We start from the raw sequence: 20,694 nt of genomic DNA, 5'->3' as shown, positions 1-20,694 counted from the left end.
ACTTTTATTTGATGTTATTTGTATATTACATGTCGATCATTCAGTTACACTAGAGACATCAGGTAGACAACATTTCATAATTAAATGTCTAGCAACCGAGGCAAAAAGAGCAATTGATGGACAGAATGTTGAACAATATCAAACATTCACCCCGTCCAGAGATCTGGGCCTAAATCCATTGTTTTTTGCTACCCATGCCATTCCAGTTTAAACCCAACCATATGGTACTCAGTCGTGACCTTGCTCCCCTTGGGAACAGTGCAGTCCGAACTGCGAGGACAAGTCCACCCTGGATTGTAAACAAGCATCGTGGGACCGGTTTCAGAATATCACCCCTAATCGGCCAGGCTAGCTTGACTCCAGTGGAATGGAGAGCACAGGATCCACGTCTGGGCATACCTGTCCTACTTGGGGTGACAAATGCAAAAAGCACAATTGATGGACAGAATGTTGAACAATGTCAAACATTCACCTCAGCACAGAGATCTGGGACCAAATGCAACGTGGTTACCCTGCTCACTGTGCTACTGGATTCAGACTAGTCTGACTGATGAGGGGTAATACCCCTAAACTGGTCGAAGGATGCTTGTTTCTGGTCCAGGGTGGACCTGACTTGGTAATTCGGGCTGGACTGTTTCCAAGAGGAGCAAGGTCAGACTGATTTGCATATTACTGGGTCTGAACTGGGTGGCAAGGTGATCAAAAGAACAATGGGTTAATCCAGATCTCTTGACTGGGGGTGCATGTTTGATTTGTTCCGCATACCGTCCATCATTTGTGTGTCTTTTGCTTTCTCGCCCTAGGTGTGCCGTGTCTGCCCAGATATGGGTCTCTGGATCACTGTGCCACTGGATTCAAGCTAGCCTGTCTGATGAGGGGTAATACCCCGAAACCGGTCCTAGGATGCTTGTTTCTGGTCCATGGTCTACCTGGCTTGGCAGTTCAGGCTGGACTGTTCCCATGAGGAGCAGGGTCAAGACTGATTTGCATATGGCTGGGTCTAAACTGGGGTGGCATGGTAAACAAAAGAACAATGGACTTAACACAGATCTCTTGACTGGGGGTGAATGTTTGATTTGTTCTGCATTCCATCCATCATTTGTGTGTCTTTAGCAACAGAGGTAGGCACATAAATGGAGCAGACCATCATCCCCCAGTTAGTCCTTATCCTGAGGCTAAGTGTGTATATGTATTTGGCAGCTGAGGAAAGATGACCCCTGATATTTTAGTAGACACGTATTCTCAAAATAAGGTGAGGACAGGATACTGAGCCAACATATGAGCCCAGTCTCCTTATGCAATACACACAATAAAAGTTGCCAGATCTAAATGTTTACAGTCCAGAGGCGTATACAATATTGAATTTGTAACAACCAAGCAGGAAAAAGGATTCCTTTAATTATTTTATTAATGTGGTCCCTATACATAAACCTGAAATCTCTTGAGACCACTTACTACACATAGCATCTTCCCTTTCAAGGACTAGTTGAAATCTTTAATGATCTTTTTTACCTTTTGGTATCAGTGGATCAGAGTATCACTTCATCCACAGTAATGTTTGTTCAAATTTGAATTAATACTTTCTGCCCAAGCTTGTAGTATATTAAATTGTGCTCTTCTCTACCCACACAGCCAGACAATCTCACTGTTAGGTCGTCAGTTTGTCTCTTTCATAAGTAATGCAGATTTTCCACAGTTTTCATAGGAAGAAAATCATGATTTTATTAAAGGCACGGAGGCTAATATTATGCACATTCCTTTATTGCTCCTTAAACACAGCAGCAACATCAAACTTAGTATTGGAACACATTGTGGCAGGGCACCTTCCTTCGGCAGGTGGCCCTATTGAGAGAATTTCAGAAGTCTGACATTATAGGAATATCTTTATAAGGAGAAGGTATGCGAGACACCGTGTTAAAATCATTTCAAGAATTGCAAGGCTATTACCAGTTACATCGTAGCCAATTCTACCCATATTTTCAGCTCAGTCATGCCATATCGCCTTATCTACGAGACCTCCAAGAACTACCAGAGTTTAGCCTGTTAGAGGGCAAGTTGCTAATGGGGGACTTGGACACCCATAAAATCATGAAAACATACCAGACGTTGATTTCAAACCGCTCCACCATGCTGCCTGCCTTCAGAGCAGCCGACATTAAAAACTTGGGTGACAATTACTTGACAGAGGACCTGGCAGCCCCTCGCGGGGGCAGCGATATCATCCTGACTCCACCTGTTTTAGTTCAAATATCTACATAGAGCCTACAATACTAGGCACTACCTTTGGCTCATGGGGTGATTGGATCCCTGTTTCTTCATATGATGTAGAGCTGCATAGTTTTGATGCGCCTTTGGCAGGGGGTGACATCTTGTCTCGGAGAGCTCCTCTCCTGGCAGACTCCCTTAGCCCCTAAACTGATACTTTTTCATAGTGCAGAAGACACGGGGAAATCCAGTTTAAACAGCACCTTATGTTTTTGAGACTTACGGTGGCGAAAAGAGATCTTGCCATAATGTGGAAGGCCACCTCACCTCCATCAGTAGGGGCATTGAAAAGATGGATCGATCATTGTATGGGTCTTGAGGTGGCGATGTTCCATGCATGGGGATGCCCACAAAAACATCTGAAGGTATGGCAGCGATGAACCAGAGGCCAGGGTCTAATGTTGTACCTGAATATGAGTATTATTTGTGGTGCAGGGTCGAGGATTGACTGTGCAAGCATTTGTATATTAGTTGTTCACATGAGTTTTTATAACAACCTCCTATGTATATTCATGGATGGGCCAGTTGGGACTTCAAATATTGCAAAACTCAATCACATCTTTATGGAAAAAAAACCCGAAAAATTTCAAACATGGATTCATGATGTCCTACCGCTTTTACCATACAGAGTCGCACAACGCTCTGGTACCTCCAGGCTGCAGAGCTGTTACACTGAATAAACTCCTCAAGTGCTGCTGCTCAAACCTTCTTCCCCAGTCGACAGCATCAGCAGATGAGATGCATCAGTTGTAAGAGGCCATAACCAAAATGTTTGGTACCACACCAGATCGACTTCAGGCCCCTAGGATCCAAGGTGACTGCCAGTTGGACCCACACTGGCGAATCCATTATGGTGCCGACCTAGGTTGGTCTTTCCAACGAGCTTGGGTGCCTCCGGATACCACAGGCCTGAGCTTTTAACACTGTTACCAGATTCAATAGTTTTGTTGGAACCAGAAGCTCAGCACCTACACTCTGGATAGCAACATCATGCCCAGTTTAACTCAAAAGCATTCTAACTTTATGATGATGATGATGGAGACTATAAAGAGGACGGTCTATGAGGAAGTCTTTGCAGACCTTCAGGATGTGAGTGACCTAGACGCTTAACCCAGTGTCTGGTGATCTGCCACAAACCAGGCTATGGCAGCTGAAGACTCTACCGCCTCCTCGGTGGTAATCAGGAGGGTGGTAGAAGTCTTTGACCTTACTCTCGTGCTAACTCAAGTACTTAATCTAGAATAGCCAAGAACCCTCGCTACCTTTTTAATGAGGCTTTCAGTGATGTTCTGGCAGGTACCCGGGCAAAACCAAGTTTCTGCTGTCCATTCAACAGGTTGTGGCAAGACAGCATAGAACTGCCCCTGGTGACCCAGACTTTCTACTTCTGCACCCCACAATAGAAGGCTTGGTGGTACAAGCATCCTCCAGCCCCCTCAACTCCAAATCGCTCCCAACCACTCCACTGGACAAGCCATCCAAACAAATAGAAACATCCGTAAATAGTGTATTTTCCAGCACTACATTTGTCCTCAAAAAAGTCAAAACCTCATGCCTCCTTAGCAGTTACTCATACACATTGCGGAACAGGAGGGCGGATGTCTTTCCTGCTGTCCTAGCAGAGAGTAGATCGACATTACAACGCTTAAATCTTAGATGGTCAAGGCACACTAAAGTATACCACTTGGTCAGCTCTGGACATGAACAACTGCCTGGGTAGGGCTTACTTGGTATTGGAAAAATTTAAGGAAAGCAAGGTTACCACCCGCCCTCTGAGCCTAGCTCAGCCTGCTCATGTTCACTCACCAATAATGCCTCTTTCAAGCCTTTGATAGGGGATATCTGTAGAGGCATATGTTTCAAAGGAAGGGAGGACTAGCAGCTAGCTATTGTCCAGTACCTGTGCTCCATATGCTAATATCAAACCAAACAGTGGGTAACTAGTTGTCCACAGAGAGAAAGAAAATGACATGGAAAAGACTAGGTCTATACCTCACAGACTAGAGGAAAGCACAAATCTTGTCTCTTGTTGCCCTCACACATCCCAAGGTATGTCATGCTTCATCATCGGGCGTTGCTCCTCATCGGGCCGGCGCTGTAATGCCCTACGGGTCCCCCGAAGGGTCGCGTTAGCGGAGATCTTTTGATAACACTGTATGATGAGTGAGGGTGTGAGATCGAGGGTTCGCAGGAGAGCGTGAATGAGTGATGAATGTTTTTAACAGGGCTCGAAAAATCTGAAAAATATTACTAGTCCTGCATGTCTAGTACCTTGAAAAATCTCCTCGACCTAACAGTAACCTACTTGACCTCCGGCTCTGTAAGCGGAGCAAATGTGACAATATAACAAGATTTAAAGGCATCTTTATTGCTAATTTGCTTTGTGAGCAATAAAAAGGCCTTTAAATCTTATCTTGTCGCATATTTTCTCCGTTTTCAAAGACAGAGGACAAAAGTTAGTATGTTTTCCTACTCGCCAGAAAGGGCAAGTAGGACCTAAAAATAGCTCAACCTCATTAAATTTACCTCGCAAATGCGAGCGGTCGAGTGGATTTGTCGAGCCCTGTTTAAAACTGGCTAGGGGATACCGCAGAAAGCTGGTTTAATGCGTGGGTTCCCATGACTGGTTAAAAAACCCATAGGTTGTGCGTTGCTGGTTAGGCAATAATGTGCTTCAGTAACTATTTGGTCGACATGTTTTGCGCCCCAAAATAGCCGTAACTGTCCCTGGCGCTTCCTCAGGACCAATGAAGTGAATAAAAAACGTGAATGGGTGAAGAACCCTACTAAAGAAAGACAGGCGGTCCCCTTGTGAATGACTACAAGGTGTCCTAAGCTCAATAAGTGACTGCTCTTGTTGCGACCTAATAGTAAGTTGTGGGGCACTCCATAGGCTAGCGTGAGTTCTCCCGCACCGTAACGGGGGTTGCCGTCGGGGTGGTGTTGGAAGGCAGTGCACCCGACAACAACCCCCATTACAGTGCGGGCGAAGAGAAGTACAGAGATGCTCACTGCGGCCAAAATTCTGCCTTCTCTGGATCCAGGTGATTCGATGGTAGCGCTGGACTTGCAGGACACATATTTTCACATTCCTGTCTTATGGTCCCATACCCATCTGCGGTTTTAGGTAGGATAATTTCAATACTCAATTTTCTCCTTTGGACACACCAGCACACCTCAGGTGTTGACAAAGTCGATGGTGGTGGTGGTGGTGGTGGTTGCGGCCACCTATGGAGGATAAGAATACCAGTCTTCCAATACTACGACAGCAGGCTTCTAAAGGTGGATTCGCCTCAAACAGTCATAAACCACTCCCCAATTGACAGCCGCACGGTTGACAACTTTGAGCTTTTCCATCAACATACTGAAATCACACCTGACTCTTTTACAGAGGCTCCCTTTTATTGGCGACACCATGCATACAGTGCTCCTTCTGGCCATCTCTGCACTTCAGCGAGTCCAGGACATTCGGGCTATGATTGTGATGTTTCAACCCTAGACCTGGGTCTCGGTGAGAGCGAGTTTGGCTTTTGGGCCTGTTGGCCCCCTACATCCTGCTTGTGGACCACGTCAGTTGGCCCATGCACGCTCCGCAGTGAGATCTGAAGTCTCAGTGGGACCAGCAAGCACCAAGAAGACTTGTCAGACTCCCTACAGGTGTAGAAGGAGATTGTAAAAGCCCTATTTTGGTGGCTGCTTGACTGCAATTGGACAAGCAGCAGACACCTCTCCGTACCCCACCAAGAATTAACTTTTGAGACACATGGATTGTTGCTGGGTTGGGGAGGGCCACTTAAGAGAGGTGAAGATCAGCGGGCTCTACTCTCTGGTGGAAGCCTGCCTCCACTTCAGCTTGCTGTAGTTTCAAGTGATTTGTTTGGCTGAAGGCATTCCTCTAAACGAAGGAGAGCAGGCGCAAGTTCTTACAGACAAAATGGCTGCCATGTGGTATTGCAACAAATGGGGCCGAGTGGGGTCACGGGTCCTGTGTTACAAGTCTCTACACCTCTGGAAGTGGCTGCACTATCGGAGCATCTCCCTGGTTGCCCAGCACTTGGCAGGATGTTTAAACGCCAGGACGGGCAAACTCCGCTAACATTGCCTAGCGGATCACAAATGGCAGCTACATGTGGAAGTGGTATGGGGCATCTTTCATGCAGAGGCAAGAACCCTGAGCCCATCTATTTGCCACTGCGGACAACGCGTACAGTCAATAGTTGTGCACATGGGAATATCCAAGGCTGCTCTTCCGTAGACAATCCTTCCACCTGGACTTGGGGTCCGGGTTTTGGTATGCCTTTCCATCCCTACCTCTCCTACCCTGAGCACTCCTATCAAATCAGGAGGGTCGAGCATTGAACCCAAGCCGCCTGCACAACCTACACCACCATGTGTAAAGATTGAACATGGCACTTATGGCTTTTGATCTCCTTCTTGAGGTTGGTTGGTTTTATCTTTGCAGACAGGCGTCCATCAAACCATTTTTTAAAAATGCTGGACGCTTGGAGAAGTTTGTTTCCAGGGTGTTTCTCCAGTAACCGCCAACCCATGCATGCGCAACTATTGAATATTCACCTTTTTTGTTTGCCTATAGCTCAGCAAGGCCTTGCTATGGCAACAGTTAAAGGTTTGTCTTAAACAAGAGGAACCAAGAGCTAGATTTAAACAGGTCCTGCACACATGCTCCAATGCAATAGTGAGAAACATGGGGTGTGTGCAGTTCCTAAGTGTAGAGGGGGAAGGAAGGTATTTTCTAAAAAGTGCCCTCACACACCCCGAAGGATGTCCTGCTTCATCATTGGGGCGCTGCAATACCCGACAGGCACCCACGAAGGGGCTCTTTGGCGGAGCTCTTTTTATAGATGAAGCCATAGGGTGAGTGCTGGTGTGTGAGCTAGGTAGTGCAGTGAGTGTGTGGGTTTAAAATAGGTCTAGGGCAGTCTAAACTAATGTGTTTATTCCCAGGGGGCACTAGCCTAATTAAACATAACGAGCCTCTGCTGGATGTAATGATCCTATAGGGCTAGTGTGGTGCATAGGGTCGACATGTTTCATGCCAAATTAGCCCCTAACGGGTCTGGTGGCACTTCATCCGGACCAAAAAATTGTGATTTAAAGGTACTTAAGCACCACCGTAAACCTGGTTCGGTGATTCCTAACTGGTAACCAGATGCCCTTGAACACCCTGGGTTAAATGATCCCGAGGTAGAAAGACCTAAGGGAGAAGGGGAGGGAGATAAAAACAAGAGAACCAAGGTCTAGTTTAGATATAGATAAAAATACAATCGTTGTGCTCAAATTTACGAATGGTGTGTGAATAGAAGAAAATGCCAGCAAGTACGCTAGTGGTTATGTAGTGCAGCAGCTACTAATAATCGTACGTTCCCAACCAGTGATTGAGGTGGTAACGTCGCTTACAACCTTGACTTTAATTACACTTGCAGTGGCTAGGGTCGTGAGAAAGACAAGGGAAGGCAGCTTTGCCAACATACAGTAATCCATATTGACATTGGGGGATTATGTCATAGGCGTTATTATAAGTTAGCATGGCGCATATTACGAGTAGTCCTAACACACACATTCCAACACAGACATTCATCCTACGGCTTCCTTTATAAAAAGATCTCTGCCAAAGAGCCCCTTCGCGGGTGCCCGTCAGGCATTGCAGGGCCGGCCCTACGAGGAGCAGGCCCAATGATGAAGCATGACATCCTTCGGGGTGTGTGAGGGCACTTTTTAGAAAAGCCCTTCCTTCTCCCTCCACCCCAAGGAACTGCACACCACCTTGTTCCAACAGTTAAAGGTTACCTTTCTGCCTTTTCAGTCTTTTTATGTTTACCTGTTCAGCCATCCTTCTCCAAGTCATCTGTGTTGATTCATTTTTTTGAAGGGGCTGGCCCGCGATACTGCCAACACTGTACTTGATGTGCACGCTCTTTGACCCCAAGCATAGTTCTTCTGTTTATTTACATACCCTCAAGATAGTGCTTCCCATCGCCAGGCAAATGAGTGAGCTGCAGGCATTGTCTGTGGTACCGCCGTACACCTCTTTCTTCAAGAACAAATGTGTCCTCCGCACAAAAGGTGCATTTTTGCTAAACAAAGTTAGTTGCACTCTTCCACATAGGGCAATCCATTACGTTGCCTGCTTTCTACCCACCACCTCACCCTTCCAAGGTCATCTTGCTCTCCTTGAACCATAAAGAGAGCTCAGCTTCTATGTCATTCTGACCCAAAGATTACAGACAGAATGACCAACTTTTCGTCCGTTCCTCTGGGGTTAAGAATGGACAAATGGAGCAAAAGAGAACTGTCTCTAGATAGATTGTTTGTGTTAAGATCTGCTATTGTCTAGACAAAAAGCAGCCCCAAAAGGTTTGCACACTCAGTCTATCAGAGCGAAGGTTGCTTCCACTGTGCTGGTGCACGGTGTACCATTTATGGACATTTGCCACTCTGCTTCGCGGGCTTCCCTCCGCACGTTCATTAGGATTACTGCCTCACTAGCCAGTTATGACAGGGTGAGCATTTGGCCCGGTATGTCCTGCTGGATTTCCTGGTCTGAGCCATTCCACAGGCCCAACACCAGAGGAGATGTACTGCCTCAGTACCTATTCACAAGGTTAGGAATCTGCGGTTAGAAGCATCTATCAGAAGAACAAGTTACTTAACTTCGATAGCGCCTTTTCTGGCACAGACTATATCTAACTGCAGATTCCTCACCGACCCTCCCTATTCCCCGTTCTGTGGAATGGACTAATTTCAATTAATAAGACGTCGATTAAAAGTTCTGCACACAGAACTATCTGATTTTGATGGATCAGTGTCTGATGGCACTGACCATGATCAGAAACAAATGGCCTTTCACATACAGAGTTGGATCATTTGCGGGGCCCAGACGTCACATCCGGCGTGGAACATATTCAATGCGCCGCATGATGTGCAAGGGCAATGCTACAAAGGTTTCCAGTCTGGCACCCGGGGAAATTCACAAGGTTAGCAATCTGTGGTTAGATAGAGTCTGAACCAGAAAAGGGATTACAGAAAATAAGAAAACAAATGGTAGGTGGCTTTATTTTAAGTAAATTTGACTCCCTCCCCTCCATCCTAAATGATAATATTTATATATAGAGTTTTTCATTGCAATAATATCTGTCTCTTGAGCAGCATCTTAACAGAGCTTTGATTTGTGTAGTTATAATGATGTTCTTCATTTTAGGTTATTAGCTGGGAAATCATGGCAGAAGCCGATAGCCGTCCATTGACTGGAGTGGCTTGGACTTCCAATTCCACAACGTGTGCCAAAGACTACAAAGTGGTAAGCTTGTCCGCCAAACTAGTGAATTGATGGACTCTTTAAAAAGTCAACTATCTTCATTTGGGATTGTAATCTGTGGAACCTCCAGTTGGTATAATTCTTGACATGTAACATGTAGAAAAATGGATGTCTGTTGTGTGGGATTTAAGGGAGGCAATTTGAGTGTACCTAGTGGGATTTCCAAAACTATAACTTAACTTAGCATTGGCAAGTGAATTCTTGAGGTTTTTTTTAAATAGGCAAACTCGTTAAGAGCACATCTTCCTGTAGTAGACACATTCAACCTTTAGCTCATCAGTATGTTAGATCAGTCACTGTGTCTCACAGGAGTTGTGAGCCAATTGAGCTTCTGGTAGCAGTCCCACATTCCACTTGATTTGTAGAGCTTTCTGGTAAGATTCTCTTGCGCTAACAGAGCTTTTCAATTTACCCATGCTTATTCCTTCCATGTACCGGCTTCTTGCCACATTGTAATGCTTTAGTATTCTGTCAGTTGGATATCTCTAACCAAAGATTCCTACCATTATGAAATTCCAAAGTTTCAGACTTGATCTGGAAATTTTGCATGCAACAGCTCCCATGCACTGGCAGGTGGTGCTATCTGCTCCTTGGCTGATCCTTCACCCCCACCCCCAGGATTGGGGCCGCAGAGGTATATATGGGTGCCACCGCTGAAAGACTCAATCACTTCCTTTTTTCCACGCCCTTCGATGCGGATACGGTGCTCCGCTCCCTACTTTTTATCAGTACTGACTTCCAAATTTGAAACACAGCAGGGTGCAGGGAATAGGTCTCCTCTGATGGGGACAGGTTTTAAACTGACCACATCAGTAGGAAGCAGCTGTTCATCATAGATTCATATGGCATCTGTCTTTGGTGTTTGGGCTGCACGCGTAACTTGATTACTGTGATAAATGCACCTTGATGCCTCCAAAGGCATCAGTGGTGAGAATCTAAACAATACATCTCCAAATACAAGCGGGGGTCGCTCATGGTCCAAGTGTTGTTTACGGTCCTTGTCCTCATCCTTAGGCAAGTCCCAAACAAAGTGGGATCCTAAATACAGGATGTCTAAGCAGGATTTTACACCTTCCCGCCAGCCCCATTCCAGGGAAAAGTCGCTCAGATCACATTCTAAAGACCCAACATCATCAATATCATCCAGTTCTGAACAAATTCTGAGGTAGAAGCAGAAGTGCCCTGAACTCCCCAGGCCATCGTTGACTCTGCAGCTGATGGAGGCCTTCAAGGAGACAATGCTGCAGCTATTCAGGACAGTTCTGGGTCCCTTTGGAGTGCTTGCAGGCTCCATAGCTACGTCAGGGCCTTCTGTTGAACTTCTGCCACCGGGCCTTTCCCTGACGCTGACTAACCCCACTCAGCCTTTGTTCAGCCCCTTGCTTGCATCAGGCTGTGGTCTCTACATCTTAACTGCAGACCTTACTGCTTCCAGTCAGCCTCGTCTCTGGTGTTACTGGTTCCATGTGCAGTCCCGACTCCGGTGTTGGAACTGGAGCCAAGTTCAGCTAGGTCTCGGCCTGTATCATGCTGCAAAATTACTAAGACAACCAGAAGATTCCCCTGTGGTGCTTTTGCTGCAATAACAATGTTATCAAAGGCTGGAAGCAATTTTCGATCAGACTCCAATGCAGTCCAGGGACTCAAACTTGTTCCCACTCAGGATGCTGGACTATATCTTGACATTCAAAATGCCAATGGTCTAGATACTTTACATCAGACAAAATTGGACTCGCCCTAGGCCATCGTACCGAGGAGATAGACTCTTACGCACTAGTCCTTAGCAGGGCTGTGGAGGTGTTACAGTTACAGTTCCCTTCTGTAAAGACTTAAGGAAAATTTGTGTAGTGAAATATGCCAGCCAGGTCCTTCCACTCCTGAGCCTTTGGGGTATTTCAGTGAGGCTCTGACTAAGGCTCTACTAGCAGACTAGGTCAAACCTTGGTCACTGCTGCCAGTGAGCCATCTAATTGCTTGTCGCCATAGGCCAGCCCTTGAGATTGCGGCCTTGATACAGCACCCGTGTAACGCCCTGAACGTCTCAGGATCGTTTAACAGACACGATAATGAGAACGCAACCACTTGTGAAGGTTTAGTTATTTTAATGAAGGCAAAAATAATACAAGGAATAAACAAAGGTTATAGTCACTGGAATCCTCCAGGCTAAGTACGTTACCAGCCCACAGCACGGATGGTCCTAACCGTCCTCTGCATATACGCCGATCCCGGCGTATGCCAACAGAGGGCAGAAATTAAATGGCCGACAATGCCAATCGGTAGGCTGTGAGGGGCACGAAGAGTGTTGGGGAGAATCGAGGAGTCAGGGAAACACCCAGCCGGGGTCTCTACCTGAAGGGAGCAGCCGCTCAACCTCTTCCTCAGACTGCACCGGGACGCGGAGTCACCTCCTGGTGATGCGTCACCGATACCCCAATCACAAGCAAAGAAGACTGAACCGAGAGCAGCCGCTCGATCGATCCCGTGGACTTCCGAGTCTGTAACGCGGCAAACACCTCCAGGTGTGCGTTACAGCTGGCAGTCCCTGTATCTCTGGTCGGGCTGGGAGTTACGACTCCAACCAGCAAAAGCGCCTCTGCGCTTTGACTCAGCCGAGTCAAAAAGCGAAGCTCAATGGTTATCCGGGAGAGCTTCCGGGTCCTTCACAGGTGACGATGGGGCAAGACACGGCCCAGGGAGTAACGACTCGGCCTACCTCCGTTCTTGCCTTACTGGAGCACCACTCCGGAACACTGCTCTTCACTAAGCAGGTACGTCGGTGTAAACACAATATCCGACAGCGTTGTACCTCCCGGTTCCTCCCTTTATAGGGCGTGTTTTCCTTGAGTTATGTAACAGCTCTCCTGTTTACATAAGGGCGTGTTTTCCTTGAGTTATGTAACAGCTCTCCTGTTTACATAAGGGCGTGTTTTCCCTGAGTTATGTAACAGCTCTCCTGTTTACATAAGGGCGTGTTTTCCTTGAGTCATGTAACAGCTCTCCTGTTTACATAACCTCTCAACCGCTAAGCATCCTGGGAGATGTAGTCCGTTTTCGCTGGTTACCGTTTTCCTCCCCTCGCATGACAGGAATTCTTGACAGTACATCCTCCCTCTCAGCGGCTCCCCACGGGTCCAGCGCTGGCAGGAAAACGCCGATGGAACAAGGAGACCAAGCGCGGAGCATGAACCCCTTCAGCCGGTTCCCATGACTGCTCCCCCGGGCCATAGCCTTTCCACGCAACCAGGTACCACAGCTTCCCCCTGCGCCATTTGGACGCCCGTATGCCCGACACTTCATACTCCACCTCCGACTCCACGCATACCGGCCTGGGTGTCCCAGACGGCTTGGAGGGTGCTGGTTTGAGCAATGATACATGAAAGACAGGGTGTATCCGCAATGACTGGGGCAAGCACACCTTGACGTTCACGGGACCCATACACTTGGTAATTCGATAGGGGCCCATGTACTTGGGATGGAACACACTGTTCTTTCGAAACCTCATGTTTCTTGTGGATATCCAGACGTAGTCTCCAGTGCGGTACAGTGGCCCGGGCCTTCTCTTCCTGTCTGCCGCAGCCTTGTATCTTCTCTTGGCCTCTATTAGGACAGCCCTTGAGCGCATCAACGTGTCTTTTATGTGTGCCACCCTGTCCGCTGTGGCGGGAATCCTGTCCTCTCTGAACGGATGTAGAAATGGCAAGAACCTGGGATGTTGGCCATAGTTGCTATAGAACGGAGATGACTGTGTGGAGCTGTGAGTGGCGTTGTTATAGGCTATCTCTGCAACCCATAGCAAGTCGACCCATTCTTCCCTGCCCTGGTCCACAAAACATCGCAGATACTGTTTGAGCGTTTGGTTCAGGCGCTCGGTTTGGCCGTCCGTTTGAGGGTGGTAGCTGGTGGACAGGGCGGTCTTAACATGCAGCGCAGTGCACCAAGTCTTCCAGAATTGCGCAGTAAACTGCGACCCCCGGTCCGACACGATCACCCCAGGTAATCCATGCAGTCGTACCACATTCTTTAGGAGTAGTGACGCCAATTCTCCGGCCGTAGGGACTCTCTTGCAGGGGATGAAGTGCCCCATTTTCGTCAAGTAATCCACCACCACCAGTATTGCCGTCATCCCCTGGTCTACCGGTAGGCCCACCACGAAGTCCAGAGATATGCTATCCCATGGTCTATCCGGGGTCGGAAGTGGATGTAAGAGCCCTTGGGTTCGGCCATGGTCGGCCTTCATGGTAGCACATGTAGGACACTCCTGTCCCCACCTCCTGACATCCACTCTCATGGTTGGCCACCAGAAATGCCGTCCCATGCTAGCCACCGTTTTTTCAAAGCCCAAATGACCTGCGCATGGAGAGTCATGGCACCAGATGAATGCTTGTTTCCTTAGCCTAGGCGTGGGTATCAATAGGCACCTGCCCTTCAGGGGTATCCCGTCCTTCAGCTGCCATTCTCTGTGACTGAGGAGCCACCTCCGCCATGCGAATGACCTGATCCCTCTCTTTATTCCCCTCAGGAAAGTATCCGGTTGGATAACCCCCAATACCATCCTCGGGGAAATGATTGAATGCTCGGTCGCAGGCAATGGTTCCTTAACTGCAGATTGACGGGACAGGGCGTCCGCCTTCCGGTTTTCTGTCCCCGGCCGATATGTGATGCGGAAGTTGAACCCCGCAAAGAAGATCATCCACCGCAGCTGTCTGGGAGAAAGTTGTCTTGTGGCCGTCATGAACTGTAGGTTCCGATGGTCCGTGTACACCGATACCACATGTCTTGCCCCCATCAACCAATGCCTCCATTCGGTGAAGGCGTCCTTGATTGCGAGAAGCTCCTTCTCCGCAATATGGTAGTTGCGTTCGGCGTCGTTGAGTTTGCGGGACATGTACGCAACGGGATGAAGCACCCCTGTGTCGTGGTTGCGTTGGGACAAGATAGCCCCCAGCGCCACATCCGATGCGTCCGCTTCCACCACGTAGGGGAGATCCGGATCGGGGTGAGCCAACACCGGCGCCTTACCAAAGGCGCTTTTCAGGGCCTCAAAGGCTGTGTTCGCTTCAGGGGACCAGACAAACTCCTTGGACTTCCTCAGTAGCTGTGTGATTGGGGCCACCAATCCTGAAAATCCATCTATAAACCGCCTGTAAAAGTTGGCGAAGCCAATGAAACTTTGGACGTCCTTCACGCTTTGGGGCACCGGCCATTCTTTCACCGCCTTGATCTTTCGTTCTGCCATCTCCTGTCCCTCTGGACTCAGCATCACTCCGAGGAATTCCACGGATGTGACGTGGAAGTCACACTTGCTGAGTTTACAAAACAGCATGTTGTCCCTCAGCTTTTGGAGCACAGCTTTGACGTGGTGTACGTGCTCCTCCACACTGGACGAATAGATGAGGATGTCGTCGATATATACGACCACGTAGATATCCAACTCCTCTCTGAATACCTCATTCAAAAAGTACTGAAAGGCTGCCGGGGCGTTGCACAGACCGAATGGCATGACGAGGTACTCAAAAAGGCCGAACCTGGTCTTAAAGGCGGTCTTCCACTCGTCTCCGTCCCTCATGCGCACCAGATGGTATGCCCCTTTCAAATCCAACTTGGTGTAGATACGAGCTTTCTTGACCTGTTCCAGAAGTACACTGATGAGAGGCAAGGGGTACCGATTCTTTACGGTTATCGCATTCAATGCCCTAAAGTCCACACAGGCTCTCAGCTCCCCATTAGCCTTCGGGATGAAGAAGAGTGGCGAGGCGGCCGGAGACTTGGACGGGCGGATGAATCCTAGCTTGAGGAGTTTATCCAGGTACCCCCGGAGATGCACGTTTTCAGGCTCCGTCAGGGCATACAGCCTGCCGCTGGGAACGCTGGCCCCTGGCACCAGGTCGATCTGGCAGTCAAACTGTCTATGTGGTGGTAGCACTTCCGCCTTCACCTCATCAAATACATCCTCAAAACTGTGATAAGCCTGGGGGAGAGCCACATCTTTTTCTGCCGCTGTAGCCACCGTCTGACTCCCGCTCTCATCTGCGTCAAGGGATTCCGTTCTTATTCCACAATGCAGGATGCAATACGGTGACGTCAGTTCGATGCGATGTGTTGGCCAATCCACAGAGGGGTTGTGTTTCTGTAGCCACGGCAATCCCAATATGACGCCATATTGGGTCGCTCGGATGATGTTAAAATCGATTTGTTCCAAATGGTTCCTCCCACATCTCATCGGAAGGACCCCCGTGTGCTGCCCGATGGGCCCCGTCACCAATCGCCTTCCGTCTACAGCATAGACGTCTTCGGGTACAGCTTTGGGAAGAAGCACTAGCCCTAGCCTGCATGCCTCGTTGTGGTCCATAAACATGCCAGTGGCCCCTGAATCCACCATGGCCACAACGGGTATCCACTGGTCATGCACTCCCACGTGCACCGCGAGAAACAGGTGTCGTTGTCCCTTAGTGACCGAGTTGGAAAGTGAAGGGATGGATGAGTGACTCCGAGATGCCCCTTCTTTGGTCTGGGAGTCCTCTAGTTTTCCGCCGGTACGTCCACCACGGCTGTTACCGACTGGTTGGCCCGATAACGTGACGTCTTCGGTTTGGCAGGGCATTCACGTACGTAGTGGCCTTTTTTGCCACAATATAGGCACAATCCTTGTTTACGGCGTGACTCTTTCTCCGTGGCTGTGAGGCTCGCTCGTATTGCGCCGATGTCCATGGGTTCTCCCTTGGATGCGGTGGCAGTTTCAGGACTTCCCACTGTCACATAGGATGGAAGGGATTTTCCTTTTCTCCCATGATCCCCCTTTCTTTCACTTAGCCTATGTTCCAGCCGTAATACCAGGTTGATAAGGCCCTCACATGTCTTGGGTTGTGGGTCAATATGAGCCACGGCGTCCTTGAGCTCCTCGCACAGCCCGTGATGGAAGAGCGCCGTCTGTTTAGCAACAGGCCACTTGGTTTCCGCAACCAGCCTTCGGAACGCGTTGAGATACTGCACCAGGTCGTTGGATCCCTGTCTCAACTCAAGCATTTCACGGTCCGCCGTGTACGAGTCAGCCCTTCTGTCGAAGACCTTCAGGAATTCCTCGCGAAAAGCACCCCAATCACATAAGATGGGGTCGTCCCTGCTCACCAGAGGTACGGCCCATTGTGCCGCGTTTCCAGCCAAATAGGATATAAGGAAAGCCACACGAGCCTGACTCGTGGGGAACGCCCTTGGTTTGCACGATAAATGTAGCGCCACTTGTGTGAGGAATACCTGCACTGTGTTAGGATCCCCACTGTACCTCTCTGGTGTTGCCAAGGGGACGGCTACCGGCATTTCCACTACTACCGCAGGGGTCTGGTTCGTGAGGGAGGTGCTGGGCGTGAGCGGGTCCAATTGGATAGCATCCAGCCTGGCTTTTACATCGGCTGTTTCTTGCCTGGAGGCAGCCAATTCAATTTGCACGGTCGCTAAAGCAGCCAGCACATCATCAAGTGTTGCCATGTCTGTTATCGACCGGGAGACAGTTAGTGTTTATTAAGGTCGGATATTTTGTAACGCCCTGAACGTCTCAGGATCGTTTAACAGACACGATAATGAGAACGCAACCACTTGTGAAGGTTTAGTTATTTTAATGAAGGCAAAAATAATACAAGGAATAAACAAAGGTTATAGTCACTGGAATCCTCCAGGCTAAGTACGTTACCAGCCCACAGCACGGATGGTCCTAACCGTCCTCTGCATATACGCCGATCCCGGCGTATGCCAACAGAGGGCAGAAATTAAATGGCCGACAATGCCAATCGGTAGGCTGTGAGGGGCACGAAGAGTGTTGGGGAGAATCGAGGAGTCAGGGAAACACCCAGCCGGGGTCTCTACCTGAAGGGAGCAGCCGCTCAACCTCTTCCTCAGACTGCACCGGGACGCGGAGTCACCTCCTGGTGATGCGTCACCGATACCCCAATCACAAGCAAAGAAGACTGAACCGAGAGCAGCCGCTCGATCGATCCCGTGGACTTCCGAGTCTGTAACGCGGCAAACACCTCCAGGTGTGCGTTACAGCTGGCAGTCCCTGTATCTCTGGTCGGGCTGGGAGTTACGACTCCAACCAGCAAAAGCGCCTCTGCGCTTTGACTCAGCCGAGTCAAAAAGCGAAGCTCAATGGTTATCCGGTAGAGCTTCCGGGTCCTTCACAGGTGACGATGGGGCAAGACACGGCCCAGGGAGTAACGACTCGACCTACCTCCGTTCTTGCCTTACTGGAGCACCACTCCGGAACACTGCTCTTCACTAAGCAGGTACGTCGGTGTAAACACAATATCCGACAGCGTTGTACCTCCCGGTTCCTCCCTTTATAGGGCGTGTTTTCCTTGAGTTATGTAACAGCTCTCCTGTTTACATAAGGGCGTGTTTTCCTTGAGTTATGTAACAGCTCTCCTGTTTACATAAGGGCGTGTTTTCCTTGAGTTATGTAACAGCTCTCCTGTTTATATAAGGGCGTGTTTTCCTTGAGTTATGTAACAGCTCTCCTGTTTACATAAGGGCGTGTTTTCCTTGAGTTATGTAACAGCTCTCCTGTTTACATAAGGGCGTGTTTTCCTTTAGTTATGTAACAGCTCTCCTGTTTACATAACCTCTCAACCGCTAAGCATCCTGGGAGATGTAGTCCGTTTTCGCTGGTTACCGTTTTCCTCCCCTCGCATGACAGGAATTCTTGACAACCCGACACCAAAGAGTCTGGTCATTCAGGTGTCTGCAAGTGTGTCTTTGGGTGGTTCCACACACTGTGGGACACAGTGTGCGAGACTTATCCAAATGAGGAGTTTGGTGAAACCTTTGTACAGATGGTGCATTCTGGTTAGGACACAGCCAAATATGTCAGGACACAGCCAAATATGTCTTGCAGGCTGGCCTGGACACCACAGACTGTGTTGGCAATGCCATTGGTTCTAGTGTAGTTATTCAGTGCCATGCGTGGATGTGTGCCACAAGATGGTCCAGGGATGTTTATGCATCAGTGATGGACATGGTGTTTGATGGCTCCAGCCTGTTAAGAAAGAGAGTAGACTTGGCCCTGTAGCCCGTTACGGGTAGCCGGGCAACGGGAAGCTTACTGGAGGCTGCCTGCGAATTCTACCAGCAGTAACAGAAGTTCTGTGTATATAATTATGTCTTTACCTGCCAGTAGCACCAGCTTTCCCAGCCTCTTCAACGAGCTGCCCAACCATTTCATAGCTCCGAAGGATGTTCAAAAAGTTTGCGGTCCATCTTTGCATGTCGGATTACATATATTCCTGTATCTTGATGACTGGATTTTGAAAGTGAGGTTGCGTCAGTCAGTCGCAGACCACCTACAGACAGCAGCTTTGGTGCTGTCCACGCTTGGGTTCTGCATCAGCAAGCCAAAATCCCATCTAAAACCAGTGCAGAGGATTCCCTTTATTGGTGCATCCTGAAACGGGCGACTTTGAAGGCCTTTTCACCCACAACGAGGCTGGGATATTCAGGCAGTGATCCCAGTTTCAGGTTTGTGTCTTGTCTATGTCCAGGAAGATGTAGCTTCTTGATCTCCTGTCCTCGTGCATCATGCTGGTGCCACATGTAGGCTCTGTAGTGGAACCTTCTCCTTCAGTGGGCTCAATACAGGGGTGTCTCTTGGACAACATCTGCATCTCGGATGCAGCAGCTCAAGACCTTCAGTGGTGGATGATGGATACCAGCCTGACTTGCAGAAGGCCTTTTTCCTTGACCAATCCAAAGCTCATGGGGTAATGGGTGTATAACATCTAGACTGGGGGGGGGGGGGGCATCTGAAAACATGAGGTACAGATCAGAAGCCTCTGGTCTCAGGTGGACTCCACCAGCCTGTGGTGCCATCTGGCTATCCACCAGGACCACCCTTCCTTCTTTCATCAGTGGCAAGCCTGTTCAGGTTCTGATGGATAACATGTCTGACATGGTATTGCAGCAAACAGGGCAGAGAGGGGTCTTGTGCACTGTGCATGTAAGTGCTGGAACACTGGTGGTGGCTAGACCTTCATGGATAGCCAGTCACCTGATGTATTCTCTGTACCACAGTAGATGAGTTTAGCATGTGTCATCTTGCCAACCAGGATCAGTGTCTGCACCAGAAGGTGGTTTGAAATATCTTTGCTCAGTGAAGCATACTTAGGGTATCGCAACTGCTGAGAATGCTCAAAGTCACGCCTTTTTTGCCCCAGATTTCCCATTGGTACTCTGTGGGTGACACATTCCACCTTCATTGGGATTCTCACATACTCTTTGCATTTCCCCTCTGCCTTTTATTCCCCAAGCCTTGAGATCAGGATGGACCAGGCTCAGCTCATCCTGACACCTCCAGGTTGGAGGCATGGAGAGTCCGGTACTCTGAACTGTTGAATCTGAGAATCTGTCCTCCGCTCCACCTACCTCTATGGGAGTATCTGCTGTCCCATCAACAAAACAGAGTTCTACATCAGAAACTTCACAGTCTGCACTTCCACCAAATCCATCTATTCTATCCGTTGGCCTAAGTTTGTGCCTTGTTACCTGGACAACTACATTGACCCTTTTTTGGCAAGTTTTTTCTGATGCGCTTCTTTTTGTTTTGCTCATGTCCTGCAAGGCTTTGCTGTGGACACTGTCAAATATTACGTGTAGACCCTTCTGACTTTTGTATGTTTGCCTTTTAAGCTCTCTTTATTCAAGTCACGTGATGTGCCTTTTGAAAGGCCTCACACATGTATTTCCACCTCCATCTTTCATTATGTCATGACGGGACCTTCATTCGGTTCTTATCTTTTTGATGTGCACACCTTTTGAGCCTGAAATTGTCCACTCTAAAAACCCATTTCCTTGTTTCGATCATTTTGGTGCGTTGTGTCTTTGAATTACAATCAATGCTGTATGCTACCTTCTTTCTGGACAAATTAATGCTGAAGACCAATGCATTCTTATCTCCAATGGTGCTGCCTCCTTCTATAATAGACAGTCCCATGATGCCCCCTGCTTTTTTTCTCTGCCACATCGCTCTAAAGAGGAGGACGAGGTGTACAATGAACTCTTCGTTACATGCACCACTGCAAAGAAGGTGCCCATTGTCCAGAAATGGACCG

General features: G+C 48.6%; 1 protein-coding gene across 1 annotated transcript in view; it reads left to right on the top strand.

Annotated features, from left to right (window-relative positions):
- Positions 1–20,694, top strand: part of MVB12A (multivesicular body subunit 12A) — a 54,979-nt gene that overhangs the window by 6,592 nt on the left and 27,693 nt on the right. The window contains exon 2 of the mRNA XM_085654254.1: positions 9,485–9,583. Coding sequence (XP_085510380.1) covers positions 9,503–9,583 — 81 coding nt within the window. The 5' untranslated portion in view covers positions 9,485–9,502. The remainder of the gene's footprint in view (positions 1–9,484; positions 9,584–20,694) is intronic.

Source organism: Triturus cristatus, chromosome 4_1 (genome assembly GCF_964204655.1).
Source record: "Triturus cristatus chromosome 4_1, aTriCri1.1, whole genome shotgun sequence".
In the NCBI taxonomy this organism is placed as follows: Eukaryota; Metazoa; Chordata; class Amphibia; order Caudata; family Salamandridae; genus Triturus; species Triturus cristatus.
Note: the sequence above shows the minus strand (reverse complement) of the source record. Positions and strands in the feature narration are given on the sequence as shown.